Consider the following 25,565-nt stretch of genomic DNA (forward strand, 5'->3'; position numbering starts at 1 on the left):
CTAACTACTGTAATAATGTACTTATACAATACTCACTTGAGGTCTCTGTCTTCTTCTCCAAAGGAATCTAGATGAACACAACCCCAAAGACACACTCTTGGGCCTCTAATTACTATCACAGTTGATGAGTTAATGACTAAGAAGATTGCTGTACCAGCTCCACAGTCAATGGCATGTTGCACGCACTCACAGATTTCCTGCTGCTTGCAGCACGTTTCTCGCAAACAAACTATGGTGCCGCATAACAGACAAACACTAGGGTCCTTGGGCACACTGTTGCACTGAGAACATTGCCTCCTATGGTAGTACTGTGTTAAGAAGAAAGCGAGAAATTATCATGAACGCCCCAAATTCAAGTAATGGTACAATTATCATCATTCATAATCATCGCTGCCAAAAGAATATTATGCTAAGATACTCCAAAGGATTTTACAATGTAATGACATTTTCTTGTCTGTAAATTTTTTTCTGCTAGTAAATTTCATGAAAATTGTACTTGTGACCTAAAAAAAAAAAAAAGAAAAAATTTAAATGACTGTCAATTAGAGCCGACTGTGATTTAGTCCTTCACAGGACATTTAAATTAGTTCAATCCTGACAGCTTTAAAACTGAAATACCCAGCTTCACTCAATTGTCACATTAACAGCCCAATTACTATCAAGTTTACCATCATCAGCAAAAACATAATTAACACAGCAACTTATTCTGATTACCTAATTCTGCTCGACTACAAATCCAAAGGAATGCAAACAATCCAGTGGTTAGAACAACCAATCCGGTGATTAGAACAATTTTAATCAATGAGAATTACCTGAAATATAGCATCATACGAATGAGGCAGCTTCAACAAGCGAGGCTGCGAGAAGTGAACTGAGGTGAGTAGCGTTGAAGCAGCCACCTGCGCTTGCGAAGCAAAAGCTGCCACTTCACTACACCAGACTCTTGTCCCTCCAGCTAAGTCACCCAATCTCGTCTCCACTGGGCTTGACACCTCACTTGCCCGGTACGTGCCACACATATTACCTATAAAAGATTAAGACAACCATTCCAATTGTCTATATGTACAGTAATATCCAACATTCCTTGTAATCCAAAGACAAACTTTACAATCATATTCCAGATGAGTTTGACCAACCTGAAGATGGGACATTGCTTCAAAGTGGCATTCTTTTTGGAATAAACATCACATACCAACAGTTGGTTTCATCCATTTTCTTTTGTTATCAATGTATTAAATCAAAATTCTATATGTACTGTTTTAACTATTTTTTTAATAATAAGTTTATTACTACTTTTACGTCTTCCAATAAAAGTGGTTCCTAGTTTACATGGTAAGTGTGGGGAATTGTTAAGTCTAAACATATTATGTACACTTTTAATACTCACCCATAATTGTGGAGTTCACTACAGAACAAGTATCCCACACGCCAAGGTACTGCTCGAGAGCGCCACACTCGGCAATGGGATCAGCTATGACAGGAGAATTCTCCTCTGCTAAATGAGCTTTTAGAAGCGCAGCTATCCGCAAAAACTGGAGACAAGTTTCTCGGACCTAAAGATGAAAATGTGGAATGAGAATTCGTCTGTTACCGCAACAAATTTCTTTCCTGTACAAAACTATGCAGTACCCTGTGCAATATACAATAAATTGTACTCTCTCTAGACGCAGTTACTTTATGTACAGTTACTCCAAGTGAAGTAACAGGCTGTCATTAGTTTCAGATATAAATAAACTAACTGGCCACTTGCTATTTTTCTTCTTCAAGCTCCAAACCCTGTTAAGAATAAAGAAACTATGCTCAGTGGTCTGGTAAAACTCAGGTATACTTAACCTTTAAACGATGCAAAAGGCAGCATATATCATGCAGCCAAATCATATTCAATAAATAAATAAACATGTATTTCATCATTACAGTATTTAGCTGAAGCAGGAGTTGATAAGCAGAAATTGTCATCTTGACAAGATTTTAAACCAATGGTTTATAATATGGTTACAAGCATAAAGTCGAGTCACTAGGAATTGTTTAGGATCGAACCATGATCAACTCCTCTCCAACCTCAACCTTCTTTCTGTAATTACCAGATACTTTAATCAGTATTAAATATCCAATAATCACTAACAGTTTGTGGGCAACTGTACAACACGCAGGAACACTTTAAGTAAAATTTTAAGACTGGAAAACACCTTATTAACTATGCAACTTGCAATGCATATTGACTTGTCCACTGAAATAAACTACAGCAACTTGCTGCTGTATATATACTTTATAAATCTTCATATAATACCCAGATTCAAACTACAGTAATAAAAGTTATAAATATAAGATTGAAAGCTTCAATCTTCAACCAAAGCATACCACATAAGAAGTAAAGAAACATGTTCCCTTACAATACAGAATACAATATAGGCCTTTCATACTGGAATGAAAAAGGATGAAAAATATCTACATAAGAAATGTGATGATGATGAGTATACCAAGGCAAGGCGTCTTTTATGCAGTAATATCCCGACAGGATACTCACACGAGCTTACCAAGCACCCTACGGCAGGGGAGATAGTACTGCTTGTAAGGACTGTACTCCAAAATCAATTCTTACCTGACAAGTGACATCATTAACGGTCCAGGAATCTTGAGGCTGGTCTGGCAAGGTTACCTGATCATCACAAAAAAATGGACTATCACGTAACGTATTGTGGGCTAGCGCTAGGAGAGGCGCCAAGGGGCCAGTGTTGGTAGCTTGGTCACGCTGACTCTCATTGAGCGCTCTAAGCGAAGACACAGCAGCACCCACCACAGCCACACGATAAACATTGGCAACAACACAGCGCAGATAACCTGGAGAGGTGTAGTTATTTTATTTCTTTCTTCCAGTACCAAAACACATTAACTAAAAAATGGTACGTTTTTGGAATACTGTACATAGTACGAGTATTGCTGTGGAAGTCTCCCCGAGGATGTGCAAATGGAATCTCCGAAGTTCAAGCGAAGATGCCCTACTTCCCTAAAGCAATTCTTGTATTTTAACAATTTACTTAAATTTTGATCTATTTATTTATTAATTTGTTAACCTATTTTTTCTTTTTAATAACTAAGCTCTTCTTTCTGTATTTGTTATTACCTTCTGTTACTTCTTTCTTATGAACCCCATGTTCTTTGGAGGCTTGAATTTCAAGTCAATGGCCCCTGAATAACAACAACACTAAAACCATCAAGGTGGCAACTGCAGAAATTCTAAAGAACCATCAAAACCCTTTATCAGTCTGAACATCAACCCTCCAATTTCTGCATATAACTAAAAAATTAAAAGTCCACAATAAAAAAATCAATCAAGTTTCCCTTGCAGTAACAAAAAATTTACTTCCGTAAAAAGAAAACCTCTCAAAAAACACACATACCTTGATCAATTCTTGATGGCAGCAGCAGGACTAACTGCAACAGCAAAGTTACAGGGTCCCGCAGCAAAAGAGGTACCTCCCTTTCCCTTGGAGTAACTGCCCCTTCACTTCCCGTCACGGGACGCTGAGAAATGGAAGCCCAAGTCTGTCTAATCCAGTGCAGTCCTCCGCCAATTCCACCAGCATTATAATCTCCTCCTCCATTCAAGATCTTGGAGTGGAATCCAAGCACGTGCAGTAGGGGCACTGCAAGGGACACAATGGTCTTCAGTGAAGTTTAAGGAAAACAAAGAAGCATGTGTAACTGGGGAAAAGACTAATGGTAAAATAATCAGAATAAAATATACAACTAAACAAAGAATACCACTTTGACAGAGGTGGTAGAGCGACACTTACTAAGACAAGATCTCTTGACGTCCATTTTGGCATCTTGAGCTTGATACACTAAAGAACCACCTCGTTGCACCAACTCCACCTCCAAGTTAGTCCTCAGTATCGAAGAAACAAACATAAACAAGGACGGAGTAGAAGGGTTTGTGGAAACGTTTCGGTACTTGGCATACGTTGCAACTGTCATGTCTTCCATCATGTGCGCCATGGCATTGGTTAGGGAACTACTGAAAGTCTGTTATAAATACACAGTTCCACATCAGTAAAACATCTCAACATGAACATCCTAATCTGATTATTAACAAAGCAGGAATTTAATTTTCAACATACCCTGACTTTAGTACAGGCAGTCCCCGGTTTACGACGGGTCCGGCTTACGACGTTTCGAGGTTATGACGCTTTTCAAATATATTCATCAGAAATTCTTTCCCCGTTTACGACAAGTTCCGGGGTTACGACGCGTCGTACGCCAATCCGGTGGAAGAAATATGCCTCCAAAACGGCAGAATAATAAAAATTTAGAGGTTTTTTTTATGAAAAACTCAATAAAAATGCAGTTTACACTGTTTTCAATACACCCAAAGCATTAAAAGTAAGGTTTTCTTTGGATTTTTGACGATTTTTTGATTTACGACAATTTTCGGTTTACGACGCGGTGGATAAACAGAACCCCCATCGTAAACCGGGGACTGCCTGTATTTTTATCTAAAATATCAGATATTAAGACATTAAGTGTTATCATCCACAACTTTGTAGATTTCCTGATGTTTGTATGGAAGTACAAAAGAACTCTGATAAAGACAAACTTACCGGAACAGTAAGGTCATTAAGTAACCTATCAACCTCCTCAACTAAATCGCTATCACAGGTGGAGGGATGCTTAACTAAAGCCGAGAGATCGCCTATCTCTGGAGAAATAGGCAGCACAGAGTTTCCTAGCTGTCGACACAAGGGGCACCAATATTCTCCTCTGAAAAAACAACATACATGGAATTAATACTGTTCTCTCCCATTTTTTACATTTCAAAAGAATTTTGAATAATAATTTAAATAAACACAACACTTCCGTAAAAGGACAACTTTACACCTTCCCTCTGCCAACTAGTTTGATGAGATACAACCCAGCCTAACGTCATAATTTAAAGAGACTTAAAAATTTATAAGAGCCAGATTATCACTATAATGTTAGTTAAGTAAACCATAAGTCCCAATGCTCAACTCTCATATGGATTGCCAGAGAACTTGTTTTAAAATGCAATGGGGAAGGGAAACATTAAAGTTAAAGACATTACACAGACAAGAGAAAGCACATCAAAAGGAATGAAAATAAAAAGCTTAAAGCAATGCAGCTGGGACAGCACTAAAGACCATTTAGTGCCGTCTACACAGCCACACCTGGACCCTTTTCTTCCAGATTTCATTTAGGTCGCTTTTTATCCTTCATTCCATCTACGATAACATCTTAACATGACTCTAAATCTCTAAAGTTCGAACAGTAGTAACTGTACATTGTTAACAACTTACTTATCCACATTGAGGGTATTATTTGGTCGATGCTGGGAACGAAGTGCAAGAAGATACGACTGGTGGCAATCCAGATGCAAGTGATGACCACAAGTCTGCACGTGTACACCACCCTCCCAACCGATGTTCATAGATGCTAACCAAGAATTCTGCAAACAACAATATTGTGATGACATTGTGCCACAGCAGAGCAATACCTCATATCAGAAAATATACTCATGTGGTAAATGTATTTTTGCAATATGATACAATGTCATTTCGCTGAAACAAAAATCAGAGCAGAAAGTTTTTAAAGGTGTAAGGGGAGGAAAACCTCACAGTTGCACTATGAAACAATTGTTAGGAGAGGGCAGAAAGTAAGGTGGGAGAAAGAGAATATGAACAGGAGTACAGTAAAAGGAATATATTTATGGATCTAAACTTTGGACACACAACTGAGATCATAAACTTCATGATTACGAGAAAATTCAAAAATTAGTATGAAAATCACTCAAACCTCTACTTACAATATCAAAATGCCTGTTTAAGGTATCCGCCCTTTCCTCCATGTACTGGCCTAATGTATATCTCCGTTGCTTCAATCTGATTCTCTCACTGTCACTCGTAGGAACGCTAAGAGGTTTTTGGGATGATGTTCTATGGCCTAGGACACTAGTGGCCTGCAAATGGGAAAAGTAAAGGTCTTGAAAACTTGACAAAGAGGATACGGACTTCTTATGCTGTAATCTAAGACTAACGGACAAAAAACTCGAGTACCACCTTATTTCCATTCATTAGATGAGATAAAGAAGTCGTCAAACTTACAGAGGATGAATCACTAACCAAGCACTGTATCATACATCCCACCTATAGCACTATACGATATCAAACAAATTTCTTCAGCAGAGAAAAATGAGACATACCTGTAACAACACTACTAATCCTACAGGTCTCTCTGGAGTAGATGGTATGGACTGATTGCATATCACACAGTCGTACTCCTTCTGCCGCTCTGGCTCTTGTTCCTCAACCTCCATTGCATCGTTCACCCCTGCTTCGGCTTCGGCTGCCTCCGCCTTGTTTTGTTCCATGAACTGACGCTGACGATTCGCGAACTCTGCCATCACCCTCTTCTGTCGCTCCTTCGCTCTCTTCCGTTTCTCCTCCCTTGCTCGTGCCTCTTCCTCCGACGATGCCGAAGAATCCTCTTCCCGTTTGCAGTAGAGTCTCGCTATAGTATCCAAAATACATTTTTTTGCGGAGAGATCATGGCGACCTAATTTATTGAGCAACTTGGCGATGAAGAAAGGTCCGTCTCCTATCCTGGAGTCGGACGTATCTTCAAAGTTTGGACGGTATGAATTTGGCTTTCCTGTTAACTTCGAATGCAGTTTGATGAGTAGGGAAATAATTGAGTCTTCAATGGCCACGTATTGGTCCCCCGCTTGAAGCTGTGGCTGGAACAAAAGAAATTCCAAATATGAGGATAATGATCCTCAAAACACCTGTTTCAATCATGCAGTTTCCAAATATGGGCGCTACATATGATAAGAAAACACAGTTATTATCTAAATATTGTTTAAAACAAAATGCATATTAGAATCTGACTCTGCAATAATTTTCCCAGGTTACTACTCCCAAAACAAAATTAATAATGGTTACTTCTCATATACTGCAGTGAAAAGAATTTGTTAGAATTGAAAAAATAATTAACCCAATATTGATAAAAATGTAGTCAATTTCAAAAGGATAAAATACCATCAGCAAAGATTCTTACGTTATTTTTTTTATACCAACTCTGCTACCGTCATAATTCTTAAGTCATACAACAGCCGAATTTACTTAGCACACTTACACAACAAAATACACACCAGAGAGGGCATATTGTACTAATAATTTAGATATTTACACATATCCTTTCAAGCCATAACTGAATGAAAGATGTGACATCTGTTGACTTTTACTACTTTCTTGGATGTCTAAAAATCTAACTACGCACTTTTTCCAATCAATAAATACTACTAACCGGAGAGGTACTGCCAGGAGGTAAAAGAGCATTAGACGGTCCTGCTGGGCGCCGAGAACGATTGAAGTGGGGCTTCAACGCAAAAGATGGATTGAGACGATTCCTACTACGAGAACTGCCGCTCCTCCCATTGCCTCGCCTGCCTACTTCCGTTCCCGCTAAGAGTGGTGGGTACTGGGTTGGAGCTGGCAGGGATGCTTGCGAAGATACACCATCCGCTGCAGGAAAGTAAGAAATTCACAATAAGAAATGGTAAATGATATCCCTAGAGTTGAAACTCGACATCTTAACCTTTCTCATAATACCGTCACTTTTGACGGTACGAGAGTAAATCCATTACGTAAAATTTAACATGTAACTAACCTTTGTATCTGAAACATCATGATATACCAAATTCATCCTGACCAGGTTTGTGTTAAGCAATAATTTTCTTTAACTGGTCTGTGGAGTTCCCATGCTATTAACCTGATTTTGGTGTCATTTTAAAGCTTACTGGGTGTACTTATTATGTTCAAAAAAGTAACAAAAAAATTAAAATGGAGGGTTGAAAGTTGAACTTAGCCAAAAAAAACATTTCTATACTTCTCTGTAAAAAGTATTCATCAGCAAAAATACAATGAGGATACATAAATTTAATTTACACCTTGCAACAGTACAACAAATTTCATTTCCAATGATATATCATTCACTATTCATATCAGTGGTCAGCTCTGTGGGAGATATGTAAATAAGCTCAGTGGTCTTGTCAAGCTACTTGATAACAAAATTTAAAAAAACGAATGAATAATAATTTAAATCTAATAATAATTTAAATCAGCCATTGTGCCATAAAGCAGACTACGGTCATTTTTTACAGTATGGGTACACTAGCTACGAAGTGAAAAGTAACGTAAAGAAAAATTACCTGTACATCAGTTAATTACTGGTAGCCTGAAATTTTGCACAAGTTAGCAAGCTGACTTTAAATTGTCAGTAAAACTATTTGCTGAAATGAATTCTTTTGCATAATGCTGCATATACTGAGTTATTCAAGTCGATAAAAGTTATTATCCAATAAATCTAGAACCCAAGAGTATTTCTCCAGGTAATTTACACATCGAGAAGTGACCAACACCGCTTCAACACGCTGCTTTTACTTTCGCTGCTCGCTTACATTTACAAGTATCTTGTTCATCAATGCAACGTATACAACCAATGAATTACAAATCAATGCATCAAAAAAAGTGCAGAACTCTCACCTGTCGAAGTGTCAACAAGGGGAACTAACATATTGACTGGGGACGACACAGGAGACGCAGGCGTTCCAACAGGTGGTGGCAGAGCTAAGGGAGGCACTTGGTCTTGAGTTGGGGTATCTGGAGTCGTTGGTACTTCTCCCAAAGGGACAACTGCCGACACGTTTTGCTGGTAAACAACCAATTCTGACCCCAAAGGGAGAGGGCGAGGCTGAGGGGCACCAGGCAGAGCTAATCTTGGGGCTCCAGCCTCAATCTCATCCATGTCCTCTAAATCTGAAGGGTCTCCTGAAACAGCAACGAGTGCTTAACATTTCATAGGTCGTTCGAACTACATGCATGCGTGTTAACAAACACAATTGTGGAGCATGATGGAAGCCTACCGCTACAAAAGTATTAAAGTATTGACAAAAATGGCAAATACATTTTTTAAACTGGTCTGCATTTGTGTTTTAAAACTCTTGCATAGCAGGCCTGTTAGTAAAACACAACTTTATAAAAAACAAAAAATTTCAAGGAATTCAAATCATATACAAAACATAGAAATAAAATTGCATATTTCTTTTATTAAAACCTACCAATGTCAGCGCATAGTGATTAAAAATGACAAAACTAATGTGAATACTTCACAAAGCCTTGAAATATCTTTTCTTTGACATTAAACATCTATTTCATGACAGCAAGACATTACAGTACACTGATAACTAAATGTGCTATTACTGAAACTATTGCCCAGTTAGCCTTTCACTCTCCCTCTACCTCAACGCTAACAAAATGACATGAAATCAAATGTCCAAGTATCAGCCTATTTGAAAATAATTTTCATGGAGTGTACTATACAAGATATCTTCCAAATACAGTAAGCCGCATATTCACAGTAAATAGACAAAAATGTAAAAATTCTTAAAGGGAAAATGTACATCCTCATACACCAGTAGGATTCTCACTCACCATCTGAACAAGAACTTATCGACGGGGTCGGGTTCAAGTGAACCTTCGAAACTACCGTATTGGCGTTGGTGAATATGTCGTCCGAAGCAAACCACTTGCTGAACTGTCCGTCCGGCTTGTCGTCGTCTGGTTCCGTCACACCTTCGAAAAAGGGAGCTGCCATCACCTCGCCACCTGTAACATGAGTCCAAGGAGAATCAGAAAGTTTTAAAAATGTAAAATGAAAGTGTCAGATAACACTTTTGCTTCAGAATGAAGGAAGGGGATGTACGACACAAATCTTTCTATCATTTTTATTTTCTTTATATTTTCTTTGTTTTCCTCTATATCTCTCATTATTTACTTCACAATCTTACAGTCTGTTTCAAATATAAAAATAAAGATGCACACTGACAAAAGATGTACACAACGTATGGCTGCCAAACCTGCAAATATGTGGTCCTCAATGATATGTATTACTACTGTATAGACACTTTTAATCTGCTTTTCTATTCAACAGTGCCATAATACATCTCAAAAGATTCCAATCCTAACTCAGTAGTTCAATATACAGTACTATTGTTTCTTAATTTCAGCACCAGCCCATCTTAAAAACACTTTTTATTCAATGCTGATTGATATGGATACACTGTATTCAGTTTTCAATACAGACTACACATAAAAAGTCAACTCACCTTGTGCTTGATGTTTGGCTTGATACTCTACAGTTAACTCCAATAAATAAATAGTTAACGACAGCAGATGGTCATTCGTCGTGATTTCATTGAGGGCGTTATAGAGTAAAACTAAAATCACAGCATGAAAACTTCGACAACCTATAATTCTCTGAGGGTCTGTATATGGGCTTCTTACACTAGATGGAAGACGAAATGGAGGCCACAGGTTACCCGAGTTACTAACGTTGCCAGACTGTTTGCAACTGGAAAAGATAAATAGGATAAGATTCAGTTACCTGCTATACATAGCTTTTGGTTTCCTATCGGTGAACTCCATCAAGTTTCCTTTGCACTTATGATTTTGAGGCTCTCCATAATGCAAAGGTAATAAAATTAACAGTATTTGCAAGGTAGCATTTGCTTACAGAATTTTTAATCTCGGCAATGACAATTTTCTTAGAATCCCCTGTCACAACAGCACACAAAAAGTGCAAACTGGAAAAATATTGAAATCTGATACTTACAATAACTTAAACCTATCCAAAGAAGCTTGGAAATCTTTTCGCTGCACAGCTCTCAACAAAACATAAATAGGATCGTACAAATTCTCCCACACATGATTTCTAGGGATGTACATCCCTTGCTGCATCGTTCCCGAAGCCTCAAAGTTGGGTGCTCTATACGATGATACCTGCAAATAAACGTTCTCTATGAGCTTCTAGAAAGGAAAATCAGGGGTCTACTTACAGTGCATTTTATAAAATAATCTCTCACAAAACCAAAGAACCTAATTTGTAATATTCATAACTGTAAACTGATCAAGCAAATTATATTAAGTAGTTCCTTGGCATATGTGATGCCTCAGGGGTCTGGCATTCTCGTAAGAAAATAGTCTGTATTTAGTATGGCCATTCCACTGTACATATACAATACAGTACTTCAAAAGTTTTCTCTTATACTTCAGTTATGTTTCAATACAGAAGTATACCACATGGAGGTTACTTTGCAATCTTTACTTTTATCACTGAGCTTTTTATAAAATATTCAACTTTTCCCCCATGTAATCAGGGGAACTCAAAATCGCCTGCTTTCAATCATATCTTAATAAATTGACTCTAGTACCCAACCCACTAACCAGACTTTGTAATCATCTGAGATGATACAACTGACTAATGTCAAAAATGATTATATAACCAATGCTCGAAACCCACTGTCTAGCCATAGGGTCTGTGCCACAGCTCTCCATCATCTTGGGTTCAAGTTCCCTTGCTTGTAAGTTCAATAGTAACACGCTTCCCTTTCCTTGCTCATTTACTAGCACCTGCTTACTTACCGGTTAGTTTATCCCTCAACCTATTTAAAGCTTCAAGAGTCTGGCATTCTGTAAGTAGCAAAATCTAATAAATAACAAAGACCCTTTTTTCTAGCCCACACATGAACATTCAAAACCTATTTTGGGTGCTGCTCTCATGAGCTGCTTGAAGATATGTGCAGAAATCCATTGTGGAGTGCAATCAGGTCTCAGTTCTACAAACCATTTTCCACCTGGATCTCTGACAACGGGGTTTGTACAGCAAACAAGGCAGTACTGTACCAAGCTTTCTTGCTTTTATATTCTCACTTTTCTTCTGCTCTCTCTGGTCTGTTTATCACCGTCTTACAATTTTCACTCGGCATTTGAAATCACAATTCATACTAGCTCTGCGCAAGCATAATGAATATTACCGTATTCCTGATTCCTTGGACATCCATCCTTTCAGAGGGGAAGGTTGAGAAATTACTCAAGAGGGATGATCTATGACAATTTCTTTGCGGTGGCAAAGCTCGTACAAGGTATACCAATAAAAATATGAGTAAAAAAAAACAGTATAACTCTAAGAGTAAAAACACGACACAGAACTCTTACTCGGCTGAGAACAGCTTCAAAATCCCTACTTTGTGCTGCACTACCACACTTCTCAGGCATGTACTCCATCAGCTGGGAATGGGTCTTGTCTCCCATGCAGAGTAAAGTTACCATTTCTAGTTGAGCCAGCTCACTTTCACTCAGTCCTGCAAATAAGACAAGTCTATAACCATTCTGCTGTAGTATTGCATAAGCATTCTTAATGCACAATGAAAGATCAAACTAAGATGTGGTACAAAAAGTGTAGGTCATTAAATGATACTTTAGTCGCAAGAAAAATAGAAAAAAACCTCACCTATATTGGTTCGTACAGTCATAAGTGTCGCTAAGAAGGTGAGGCAGGACTCCAAGATTCCTACCTCATGCTCCGAATCTAAAAAACTATTAGATGCTCTTGGTGACAAGCTTAGCGATTCAAGCACATGAAATCTGAAATAGTAAATAACAGTGTTTAAGTCTCATCCAGATATCTATCTCACACTCTGTGGCTTGGCTATGGGACAGAACAGAGCCTGTCTCAGTTAAGAAAGAGAGGATGCTTGCATGAATACGCAAGAAACGGAAAATAGGATGTGCCGGGAGGAAGAGAATAGAGTATAGATCCATTTCTATTGTGTTTTCTCATAGTTTTATAGGTGACAACACTACTGAGAAAACAATACCACGATGCTGCATGGCCTAAAAACTTTAATACTTGTGAGATTCAGGAAAAGATGATAATATTGCACAAATATTTTCTACTATTCCATAACTATTTGCTGAACTTAAGCACTGAACCAAAATAATCCGTTACAACTGAGAGGATGTATAAACCACAACCGTATTTTTAGAATACATCCACTAGGACACCAAGGTAATAACTAGGGTACAAGTGGCCTAACACCTACCTGTCTAAGACTGTCATGATAAAATTGTCTGGAGGAAGCTCTCCTGCACAGATTTGCAAGAGATACAGATCGGCGTCCACCATGGAATTGCAGAAGTGGCACTGTATATAGGTCATGGCCTGACCTTTGATCTGTAGTCCGTTGCGGACCCACATGCCACTGAGAATTTCATAAAAAGCAGCCTGGGGAATGGGAAGTTTAATTAATACTCATCAGTCACCACATATTTATCATATAAAAGGGTAAATGCAGGGACAATCACCGTAAATTCAGTCACTGTGAACTACTTGCAGAAAGTCAAGTCACCTGTAATCTAAGCGGGTGTACCATGATGAGATGCAACAAATCTTGAGGTGGCAAGACATCTGCTAACTGTGCTCCTTGTGCTCGAACCGCCTGACACATGAAAACTGAATAATATCTGTGTAACGGCAAGTGAAACGAAACTTGATACGGGTCACCCTGCGAAAACCAAAGACCATTGTGAGACACAATAATAAAATAAATCAGAAGGTCGTATTTTATCAACATTAATAATTATTCAAATAATAAGAGCTACTGTGTCACAAAAAGCATTCCACGCTAACCATATCAGAGCGTGCGAATCCGACAGCATTGAACCAGTTGCTTAAGGCATGAAGGCACTGCCTCAGAACCGAAAAGGTGTAGTGTTTTGTTTCAGAGTCCTTTAAATGAGACACCAGCGCCCACATGGGAGAGGCTGAGGCTTCGAGTTCAGCACTAAATGCAGCATAGTAGGTCTGAGGTTCAAATTCGACGTGGTGAGTTAATTCTCTAACGTTGACATTCATTCCTAAGAGGGGAAAGACAATCAGAAAATATCTATGTAACAATGAACAAAATTGGAGAGAAGTAAAAGAACATTTTAAGATACAAGATACATATACATGTGCATCTGGACGAAGCTCAGTGGTCTGGTAAAGCTAAGGTATACTTAACCTAACCAAGCATTATTCCTAGCAGGAAGAGATGGGAGGTAAATTTATCTCCTAATAACTCCAATATTCATTCTAATTATCATTACTCACGATACTCCAGTCTTTGATCGTGTGTATATATATATGGTATCCTAGATACCAAACTGTCACAGAGTTATAAGTTATTCTCTTTCCTCAAGTAACAACCCTCACATTCCCTCTCACTGAAAAGTTTCTTTCCTTTGAAATAATCTCTACCTAAATCAACATTTTACCGTTAAATTTAAATTCTGACAAACAATATTTTCATCCTTACTCCTCCAATGGGCAACACCACATTCTCAATGCAAGACAGCTGTAAAAGGCGCGCAGAGTACCAATTAACGTAAACCATAAATGACTGCAGTACTGTACGTGAAAATGGAAGAGATTAACTACAATTTTCATAGTCAGCTAAAATCACCACAAACACCAGTGACATTTACCTTGAAACATCGAGAGAAAGGAGAACCACTCCTGTATCAAAATCGGGTCACTCATGAACTTGACAGCGATGGGTTTGTGAGAAAGGACATTATTCAAATCAGATACTAGGGGCCAATAACAGTGGTTCTTCATTACATGATCCTCGCACTTGACAACCTTGTGAGTATTTCTTCGTTTATCTGAAACAAAAATAAATAAGACTTGTCACAGGAAAATCAAAAATTACCAATCCATCTTCCCACTGAATGCCTATGCAAAGCACAGAATAAGTGAATGTGCATGCAAGGAGTTTGGCAATGAACTTCAAACTATATAATGAACTGTAATAATGCATACCATTTGCTACACACTATAATTAGTAACACAGGACAAAATATTATATGTACGTTACAATGAACTATCAACTAAATATTTATTTTCAAAACACCTGAAACATCAGGCAAAAGAGCCCCCAGCTCCAAGGCCATTTCAATCATCATTTAAAGACAGATAGTTAATCACTAAAAACTAAAGACTAATCCTAAAATTTTAATGTATTAAATTTCATTTTCTGGTTATTGCATATCTCCAGCATGACAGCAATCTAAACAAATGAGAAGTGGAACCGAGAAATTACTACAATTTCGAATTAACAGCCATGCCAGAAGTCACCACGACCACCTCAATTTTGCATGAAGTTACAGTAATGTGCTGTATAAAATTACAGTACTGTTATCTTTACAAGTTAACTACAGCAAATCTATGACTAAACTGTTTACCCCATACCATGTTTTAATAATTTGCTTACATTTTTATCTAAGTATTTATTTTAATAACTTGCTTGCATTTTTATCGAAGTATTTATTAATTTGTCAATTTATTTTTTTCTTTTTTACTGTATTTCCAGTTACCTTTTGTTCCTTCTATCAAATGAACACCATATTCTTTGGAGGCTAATAATAATAATAATAATAATAATAATAATAATAATAATAATAATAATAATAATAATAATACTACCCATGATTACATAGAAAATCAATCACTCTCACCATGAAGGGTCGATGGAATACAGATATTTTTCATCATGTTCTTGAGGCTAACAATCATGATGTGAAGGAGATGAAAGGAGTCCGTCATACGATACGCCAGGTCTTGGTCAGAGAAGAGCTGGACTGAAACGTGAACTACGCGATTGCTGAGGGTTTCGGAGTCTTTGCTTTGTACAAGCATGACTGAAATACGACTATAATGTTGTACAAACGCTCTGGCAAATGCATCCTGTAAAGATTCACACACGCATTAGTCGGCTGCACACTCGTGTGGTGCTGGATTTTTTCAGATTCCATACAAACTGGGACTGGAATTTAAAACTTAGGCCAATAGCCACGAGCTGGGACCTTATGCGGGGAAACAATTAGGAGAGGGTGGAAAGTACGATAAAAGAGAGAATATGAATGGAGGCACGATAAAAGGAACGAAAGGGGTTGCAGCTAGTTGCAGCTAGGGGCCAAAGGGACGTTGCAAAGAACCTGAAATAATGCCTACAGGGCACTTCATGACATACTGACAACACTACTCCCCTACAGGGCACATAAAAATTAAATGTAAACCATCAAGAATAACACATAATTCACATAAAACCACCAAGATAATCATCTATCCAAGAGATAAAACCACCTACCTCATATTCAGTATCTGGTAACATATTCAACAATAAACAAACTAATTTTTGAGGAAATTCGAATTTTACAGTCCAAAACACAATTTCATCTAAAAAAGTCTTGTGTATGAGTGGACCATTTAACGTTGCAATGTCTGAAAAGAGAGGAAATCGCTATTAACAATGGACCCTCACAATTAACAATGTTTATTCCCAATTCTGTACAATTTCCCAATTCATTCATTAGCCTTCCCACTTACAGTACTTGATACAAAGAAGCCACATGAAAGTGGGTTCAAAAGCTTGCAGTAAAGGGGAAAGAAGGCAGAACCTGGCAAAAGAGAGTATTACCAACACCTCTACAATACGTACAGGAAGTGGCAGCCTCTTGGGTATTACAAGACTGCCAGGGGAAAACAAACACACTCACCTTCATACCCTGGTGGAACGTCACCGAAAGGTATGCTATTGATGGCTTCTTCGTAAAATATTTTACTTTGGCTAAGATATTCGTTATTTACATGATGAGACGAAGGTTGAGTTAGGTCGGAGTAAACCTGTAAAATCAACGCCGTAACTTAGTGAAGAGTATGTGGTGAGTTAAATAATACCTGTTAAAATATCCTGTAATTTCATTAACAAAAGTATTGTTCCTTGAGTCCATTCAAAACTGTGTCCAAGACTGTTTGCAGTGAGTGGTGAGCAAATAACTGGTAATTAAATTCCTACCCTCCAGTTGATTCCTTGGCAATAATTAAAAATCTTTGCGAGTTAAGTGACCAAACCAGTATGCACTGACTGGATATAGTTTAATAAATACTGTTCATGTAAAGTTGGCATCATAAATACTGGTAAACATAACAGCAAGGTAAGGAGACATCCTTAATACTGCTTAACAAAAGGTGTTTCACAGGTGGCAGCTTCTCATTTGCTAAACAGAGAGGACTTGTGAAGCCAACTAAACAGCAAAGTAAATGCCAATTCCTTACAGCAAACATTAAAAAAATATAGTGATAACCCAACTTTTGTCAATTTCCAACCCTCCCTATAATAATAGTGTTTCAGCTATTCCAAGGAGTATGTAAAAGTACTATAAACAATATTCCAACTCCTGATAAGAGTTTACATCAACTTACTTTGGGATTACATAACGATTTTGTCATCGTTCTTCTCATGGCAGCACCGAGACGACTAAGATCTTGTAATAAATCTAAATATAACGACGAATCTTCCATAGCCTCTTGCACCTGTTTGGGTGGTAACGAACTGAAAGGAAAGAAAATAACAATTAAGTTTTACATCAAGCGTTTTGACCACTATACGTAATACTACACTGCAGTGTGTACCCGTGAATACTGTTGTTGAGTGACACTGATAATCGATATTAAACTGCCAATTTAAGACTTGACATTGTCCAATTTGGGGCCAAGCATTCTTACCACTGGGCCTTTTGTAAGCATAAAGACATGGTACCTTGTGCTATGCTTCAAGACCGTACATAACATTCCTAGGGTTGGAACTTACCATCTCAATTCTCTCTTATATACCAGGGAACAGTGTTACAATTTTTGACATCAGTGGCACGCATTTTAAAATAGAAAATAAACATTGCTCTAATACACAACTGCCAAACCCCCAAAAAGAATTTGACCTTTTCTCCATCAATAGCAAATATAAAACAGAAAAGTATGACCTATGCTATGCGCAAAAAAAAAAAAAAAAAAAAAAAAAAAAAAAAAAAAAGTGGCATATACATGAAAGAATATTACTGAATGAACTAGAAACCTGTTTACAGCACAGTGGGCTGCAAGGTCACAATACAAGGTATGATTAAATTACTACTGTGCTGATGAGGAAAACGAAGACAAGGAGTCACTGATGGCGACTGTTACTAAAACACTAGCTGGTGGGGTGTTGCTATTTAATGACGAGGAGAGTCAGTCAGTAGTAGCTATTAAGTCATTCACTGAATTCCCAGGGACATTCGCCAACAGACAGAGTGCTTACGGGAATAACTGCTAACTGCTAACTGCTGTGAGAGAGGGAGACAGATAAGAGAGAAAGAGCCTTACCTGCTTTCTCTACAATGCTGAATAAATCTTAAGAATATCCTAGGCATCATGGCATCGGCAATGGCCAACAGATCTGGAGGTACTTCTGGTTTGTTGAGTTGCGCCTGTGACCCATGTCTGTGACAGAACCTGCAAGAGGAAAACATCTACGTTACGAGGGCAAAACCCCAGACGCAAGAGCTGTGCTTCTTCAACGAGAACAGCTGCAAGGACGTAACCAGCGCTTACGCAAAAGACATTGACTGGACACCAATAAAACTGCCTTCAATCGTCCTCTTCCACCTAGAGGTGGAATTGAATGGAATGGAAGATAGAATTTAGGCCGAAGGCCGATCGCTACGACCTACGAGGTCATTCAGTGCCGAAAGGAAACTGATATTAGAAAGATTCAATTGGTGTCACAGGAGGAAAACCTTGCAGTTGCACTATGAAACACTTGACTGGAGAGGGTGGAATGTTTCACCCAAAGACATCATATACATCATTGTCAATCAAATAAACAGCAACCAGAAATATTTTCAATTTCCATTTTCCTTTCCTGACACAAGGGGACCGAACTCACCCAGTTTCTTTCATGACGGCCGAGTTCCCGCAGTCGCAGGCTCCTCCTGCCTGCGAGCGGAACATATTGAAATCGTGACCATCGTGATCCCCCTCCTGAAAAATCCAGAAGGATGTTAAATACTGTACACTGGGTAATGGGCATCAAGTTGCTTAAAATATTCCTCGTTGATTCCTAGGCCACCTCTGTGAGTTACAGGAAGTTTGGCTAGACAGGTCAAGTGAAGATGCAAAGAATCGCTACTCAAATCAATTCACCTGGTACCTTAATAACTGACTTATACTTTTTATCTATTCATTTATGAATGCATCAATTCATCTTTTCTTTTCCCATTTTCGATCTAAAAAAAAAAAATTCAAAATTGATTTTCATTTGAATGCGTTGCTTTCCAGAGGCAACACTCAATGATTCTTGTTAGAAAAGGTTCAATGAATGATTCTTGTTAGAAAAGGTTCAGTGAATGATTCTTGTTAGAAAAGGTTCAATGAATGATTCTTGTTAGAAAAGGTTCAATGAATGCATTGTTCTCTTATAGAAAAATCCTAGAGCCTGTTTTCTGTTTAAACTTGCCTCAAAAAAAAAAAGTTAAAAAAATGTCACACTTCCATGAAACCATGTTCAACGTACAAGTTAGAAGGCCCGACAAAAGTTGTCGCTTACCTGAAAACACTGCGCGCACAGACTCATGCACGGCGAGATACCGCAAGTGCGACATCTGTAGGCGACGAAATTGGCGGTCCACACCAGCCCGCAAGTCGTCGCGTTGTCGTAACGCCGAACTGCGTGGGAAAAAAAAAAGTTTTCTGTCATAATAATAATAATAATAATAATAATAATAATAATAATAATAATACTAAGAGATTCACACCAGTCGTGTAATAAAGATCTGCAATTATATATAGTATATTATATTGCCACGTAAAAGATAAAAACTTTAGACTTTCGAACACCTGATCCTCACCATTGTTTACATCCAAAAACACATGAAATAATAATAATAATAATAATAATAATAATAATAATAATAATAATAATAATAATAATAATAGTAGTAGTAGCAACAACAATTTGTATAAGGTCCACAATAACATGTCACTGGTAGAACGTGAGACTTTATAAAAATGTATAAAAAGCTTTCGAGCCCTATAAAAAGTTACTTCTGTTCTAGACATTGAGAGTTCTACATAATAATAATAATAATAATAATAATAATAATAATAATAATAATAATAATAATAATAACGTTACCATCGCATATGGAGAAGAATCATAAAGCACAGTAAGAAAAAAAAACCGGAAAAATAAAGAGATTAAAGGCGGCAACGCGACCTTCATCTATCGACGCTACGTCACTGGCAAACGCGACGAATCATCATCATCATCATCATCATCATCATCTTCTTCTTCTTCTCGACTCGGCTCTGCGCGACTCCTCGTCAAGACGACGACAACTGCTGCGCACAAAATCGCACCGCCGTAATCCCGCCAACTTCGTGCGCGTGAAAACGATACGAAAGAAGCGTTCGGGCAAGGGCAAAAAATGTAAACCAGATGGCTTCAGGAAGGGTTATAGTCACCGAGTTTTATGAGATGCGAGAATCGCCGCCAGTCGTCATCATCATGATGATGATGATTCTTCGCAATCCCCCAAAACAGGATCTCCTCTCCTCCTCCTCCCCCTCCTCCTCCCAGGGGTGAATGTCTCTCAGGCGCGGAGGTCAACGGACTGCTCGAAATGGGGCTGGGATTTCCCGTGGAGTTTTGTACAGGCCCTGATCCTGTCCAGTATTCGTTTGTTTGTATATTTATCTATCTATTTATCAATATATTTGCCTCTATCCGTTTATTTACTTTTATGGTGTTAGATGCAATATCTGAGTTTATTTACTTATTTCTATATACATATTTATTTATATATTCTGCATTTGAGTTTACGCTTATGTATACATACATTACATACATACATAACAATATACAATATAATATATATAATATATATATATATATATATATATATATATATATATATATATATATATATATATATCAGACTAGTCTAAAATAACTAGTGTTCAAACGTTACGTATGATCAAAATAACATAAAAATAACTAGAGCGTTCAAATGTTGCATACGACAAAAAAAAAAAAATTAGCAAAATGCATTTCCCAACAAAATCTCATTGATATTCTCAAATGTACACTTAAATATATACATGACAAGACTCGGGGAATTACGTTATGTATGAATGTATTAATATTAAAAAAGGAGAGAGAGAGAGAGAGAGAGAGAGAGAGAGAGAGAGAGAGAGAGAGAGAGAGAGAGAGAGAGGAGGATAATGAGATAATGATCACGTGACCTTTGACCCCGCCCCCCCGAAATCTCTAAACCACGGCGGGCCGACAGCAAAACAAGCACCGACACGCACGCAACAATCACAAGCACGAGTCTGGAGAGCAAGCAAGCAGCAGAAGCAGTACGGCAAAGGTACGTAAGGTCGTTCCGGGACTGAGTACGGACATGGAGAGCAAGCAAGCAACAGCACGGCAAAGATACGTACGGGCCTTCTGGGCTTAGGTACGGACTTGGAGAGCGAGCAAGCAAGCAACAGCAGCACGGCCAAGGTACGTGAGGAACTCCAGGCAAAGGTACGTACGATCCTCCAGGCAAAGGTACGGGCACGGAAGACACGAGGTCAAAGGTACGGACACGGAAGACACGAGGTCGAAGGTACGGACACGGAAGACACGAGATCAAAGGTACGGACACAGATACGATCTGTTAATGAATGTCAAAGGTACGGACACGGAATTAGACAAGAGATCAAAATGAAAAGGACGACCCGGCGACCTGCATAAGATCTGTTAATGAATGGCAAAATACCGAAAAAAACACGACCTTTAAATTGAGGATTAGGCAAGACCTTTTAAATGAAAAAGGAATCGACCTGGCGACCTTTTTCTACGACATCGGGAGGTGGAAAAGTCAAGCAAGACATCAGACCTTCGACAAAATACCGAAAATCAGGAGGTGGAAAATCACGACATCAGGAAAAAATCTGAACCTCTAAGACATCAGGGTGGAAAAATCGACCTTTCTAAGACATCAGAAAAAGGAAAAGTCGTTAATCAGGAGGTGGAAGAAAAGTCTAAAATCTACGACATCGGGAGGTGGAAAAGTCTAAGCTTTCTAAGACATCAGGAGGTGGAAGGAAAAGTCTAAGCCTTTCTAAGACATCAGGAGGTGGAAAAGTCTTAGCCTTTCTAAGACATCAGGAGGTGGAAGGAAAAGTCTAAGCCTTTCTAAGACATCAGGAGGTGGAAGGAAAAGTCTAAGCCTTTCTAAGACATCAGGAGGTGGAAGGAAAAGTCTAAGCCTTTCTAAGACATCAGGAGGTGGAAGGAAAAGTCATCAAAAAGTCCTTTCTAAGACATCAGGAGGTGGAAAAAGTCTTTCTAAGACATCAGGAGGTGGAAAAGTCTTCTAAAACATCAAGAGGTGAAAAAGTCTTAATCAGGAGGTGGAAAAGTCTAAGTCTTTCTAAGACATCAGGAGGTGGAAAAGTCTAAGTCTTTCTAAGACATCAGGAGGTGGAAGGAAAAGTCTAAGCCTTTCTAAGACATCAGGAGGTGGAAGGAAAAGTCTAAGCCTTTCTACGACATCAGGAGATGGAAATGTCTAAGCCTCTCTAAGACATCAGGAGGTGGAAGGAAAAGGCTAAGACTTTCTAAGACATCAGGAGGTGGAAGGAAAAGTCTAAGCCTTTCTAAGACATCAGGAGGTGGAAGGAAAAGTCTAAGCCTTTCTAAGACATCAGGAGGTGGAAAAGTCTGACATCAGGAGGTGGAAAATTCTACATCAGGAGGCCGAAAAGTCTACGGCTTCCCAAGATGACCTCTGGAATAAACAGCGAGAGGAACTTGTCATAAACTTTCAAAAGGGGCTTTTAATAAAAAAAAAAAAAAAAAAGGCACTTATGTCAGCTATATAAGCACGACGGAAGAATACGCTTCCCGTACAGTAAGAGAGAGAAGACACGAAGCTTTTACGTACAATGACCGTGCCAGCGTTTCTTAAAATTTTGCGTGCGCGAAAAAATTTTTAAAAAATATGAAAAAACGAAAAAATCGGAAAAATATCAAAAAGTTACTTTAAACAATTTTTAAAGTCATGAAAAAAGACGAAAAATCAAAGAAAATAAGTACATAAATAAAAACAGGCAGAGATAACGCTATGTAAATAAGCAGAAGGAACAGGTACACTAGATGACGAGATACAATTATAATAATAATAATAATAATAATAATAATAATAATAATAACAACTACTGACCAAAACAGAATTATAGTAATAATAATTAACCAAAAACAGAATAATTATAACTGACTAAAATATAATAATAATAATAATAATAATAATAATAATAATAATAATAATAATAAAATAATAATAATTAATAAACTACAACAGACCGTCCGGTAAACGAGAAAATAAGTTACCCAATGGAACCCAACCTAAAAAAAAAAGTTAGCGTCACTTTGGGTACAAAGTTCGCCGCCAAGTTGCACGCGCGTCTTGCTATTCTGCAACTTTCTGCAACTTCGTGCAAAGGTGAAAACTAGAAAGGACAACATATTTCGCAAAAATAAAAAAAAAGCTTCATATACCCGCCATCATCGACTTACTGACCTATTTCCTCGTGAAATGACGTGAGGACGTCGAGGAAAGAATAGGAGAGAATGTAGTATTTAGGCCCAAAGGCCAAGCACTGGGACCTATGAGGTCATTCAGAGATCCTTGTTTTGTATTTTCAGGATCATTAGTGTTTGCTTATGCCCTGAGAGAGAGAGAGAGAGAGAGAGAGAGAGAGAGAGAGAGAGAGAGAGAGAGAGAGAGAGAGAGAGAGAGACTCTTGCAACCCACATAATATATATTTATCTACTTCCCTGTTATGTACTTTCGAAATCATTATTTTTTGGTTATGTCCTTCTTCTTCTTAGTAATGAATGAGAGTACTCAGAGGCATAAAATCACTTTCGCAAGAGAAGAGAGAGAGAGAGAGAGAGAGAGAGAGAGAGAGAGAGAGAGAGAGAGAGAGAGAGAGAGAGAGAGAGGTCACTCTTGCAACCCCATCTGCATTGAAACACTGTAATTATGATCCTTTCCACAACAACAGGACCCGGTATCCAAAACGTGACATGTATCTTGACCCCCTAAGACTTATAATTATGATGATGGTTTTCATCATCCGAATGACGCAACACTCTGGAATCCAGATGTTTTCTCGACGGAGAACAACTGCTTACGGTTGGTCTAGTCTATTCGCTTTGAATAATAATAATAATAATAATAATAATAATAATAATAATAATAATAATAATAATAATAATAATAATAATAATAATTACACAAACCCCTTTTCCTTCTTACAAAAAGACTTATTACAAAAAGACTTGTAATCACAATGTCATTCGTTGACGAGAAAAAATAGATATGAAAAAACTATAGACGATATGAAAAAACTATAGACGATATGAAAAAACTATAGACGATATGGAAAAAATATACACAACATGAAAAAAATTCAAACAATATGAACAAATCCAGACAACAGAGTCTTCCAAAGTGGCGGAATGGCCGTCTTGGAAGAAAAGGAGTCTTTCCCACCTGTTGATCTCGGGCGCCACTGAACCTCAAGTTCCAGGCAGGTGTTTTTTCCTCCACTGAAACTGCATTGCATGGGAGAGGAGATGGGTGGGAGGAGTTAAAAATTAAATAAATACAAGCACTTAACAGAATTAGCTCTTCTTGGGGGTAGAAATTCTACAGAATGGAATGGAATACAGTAGAATTTAGGCCAGAGACTAAGCGCTAGGACCTATGAGGCCAATCGGCGCTGAAAAATGTAACAGTAACAAAACCTCGCAGTTGCACTATAAAACAACTGACAGGAGAGGGTGGAAGGAAAGGTGGAAGAAAGAGAATATGTACGGAGGTAGAGTAAAAGAAACGAAAGGAGTTGCAGCTAGGGGCCGAGAAGATGCTTGCGAAGAACCTCAAGTAAATTCTTACAGTGCCAGCGTAAAGTGCGCTGACGACAGTGACCCCCTGAGGGAGGGTAGAATTCTGCAAATCTACAGAACGCGAAAATCTGATCACCTTTTGGGCAATTTATTCCAGGTCGTCTAGAGCAACAAGCTCGCATCGCGACATCCAAAAGCAATTCTCACCTGGGTCCGGCAGCTACAGGTAACGGCAGGTGTGTGGACCATGCATTATCCTCTCTCATTAGCGTCGTTACTCACAAGATGAACCCTATTCGTATGGGGTTCGTACAACGTATGTATGGTACGAGAGAGGTGTTGGAAAAAGGCAGGGCAGTGGCACCTGGGAAAAGTGTGTGTGTGTGTGTGTGTGTGTGTGTGTGTGTGTGTGTGTGTGTGTGTGTGTGTGTGTGTAATGTTGAAAAAATATTAATATACAATCAGTACAACCTGGGAATGTGTGCGCGCGTGTGTGTTTGTGTGTGTGTAATGTTGAAAAAATATTAATATACAATCAGTACCACCTGGGAAAAGCGTGTGTGTGTGTGTGAGTGTGTAATGTTGAAAATATGAAATTATACAATACTTTAGTTGCTAAAAATATTAATACACAATACTTTAGTGGCCGAGTTCAATTTACACAACCATCCAGTTTCCCTAAATAACCTAATCTCTTCAAAACTGATGCACAACACCCTTAGAAAATATTATGTTTTACCACTCACTCTTTTTTTTCCACTTTCATAACACCTTTTTAATGCTGCCCTTTGATAATTCCGTTTTAACCTCATGGAATCTTTTCCTTGTGATCTTGACAAAATATTTACTTTCCTTCCACCCGATTCCTTCCTTCATACACAATCATAAAACA

The 25,565-nt window shown here is 38.2% G+C and overlaps 1 protein-coding gene across 1 annotated transcript in view; it reads right to left on the reverse strand.

Annotated features, from left to right (window-relative positions):
- Ubr3 (Ubr3 ubiquitin ligase) overlaps positions 1-25,565 on the reverse strand; it is a 183,316-nt gene that overhangs the window by 2,437 nt on the left and 155,314 nt on the right. Inside the window, 28 exon segments of the mRNA XM_067090268.1 lie at positions 37-308; positions 813-1,024; positions 1,388-1,553; positions 2,600-2,838; positions 3,399-3,644; positions 3,795-4,023; positions 4,599-4,758; positions 5,313-5,461; positions 5,819-5,971; positions 6,215-6,748; positions 7,318-7,535; positions 8,556-8,840; positions 9,504-9,677; positions 10,178-10,422; positions 10,684-10,850; positions 12,066-12,211; positions 12,361-12,494; positions 12,953-13,134; positions 13,259-13,414; positions 13,540-13,766; positions 14,376-14,555; positions 15,408-15,636; positions 16,040-16,173; positions 16,449-16,575; positions 17,155-17,284; positions 18,091-18,219; positions 18,653-18,747; positions 19,313-19,431. Of these exon segments, the coding sequence (XP_066946369.1) occupies positions 37-308; positions 813-1,024; positions 1,388-1,553; positions 2,600-2,838; positions 3,399-3,644; positions 3,795-4,023; positions 4,599-4,758; positions 5,313-5,461; positions 5,819-5,971; positions 6,215-6,748; positions 7,318-7,535; positions 8,556-8,840; positions 9,504-9,677; positions 10,178-10,422; positions 10,684-10,850; positions 12,066-12,211; positions 12,361-12,494; positions 12,953-13,134; positions 13,259-13,414; positions 13,540-13,766; positions 14,376-14,555; positions 15,408-15,636; positions 16,040-16,173; positions 16,449-16,575; positions 17,155-17,284; positions 18,091-18,219; positions 18,653-18,747; positions 19,313-19,431 (5,437 nt within the window).

This window comes from Macrobrachium rosenbergii, chromosome 47 (genome assembly GCF_040412425.1).
Source record: "Macrobrachium rosenbergii isolate ZJJX-2024 chromosome 47, ASM4041242v1, whole genome shotgun sequence".
Classification (NCBI taxonomy): Eukaryota; Metazoa; Arthropoda; class Malacostraca; order Decapoda; family Palaemonidae; genus Macrobrachium; species Macrobrachium rosenbergii.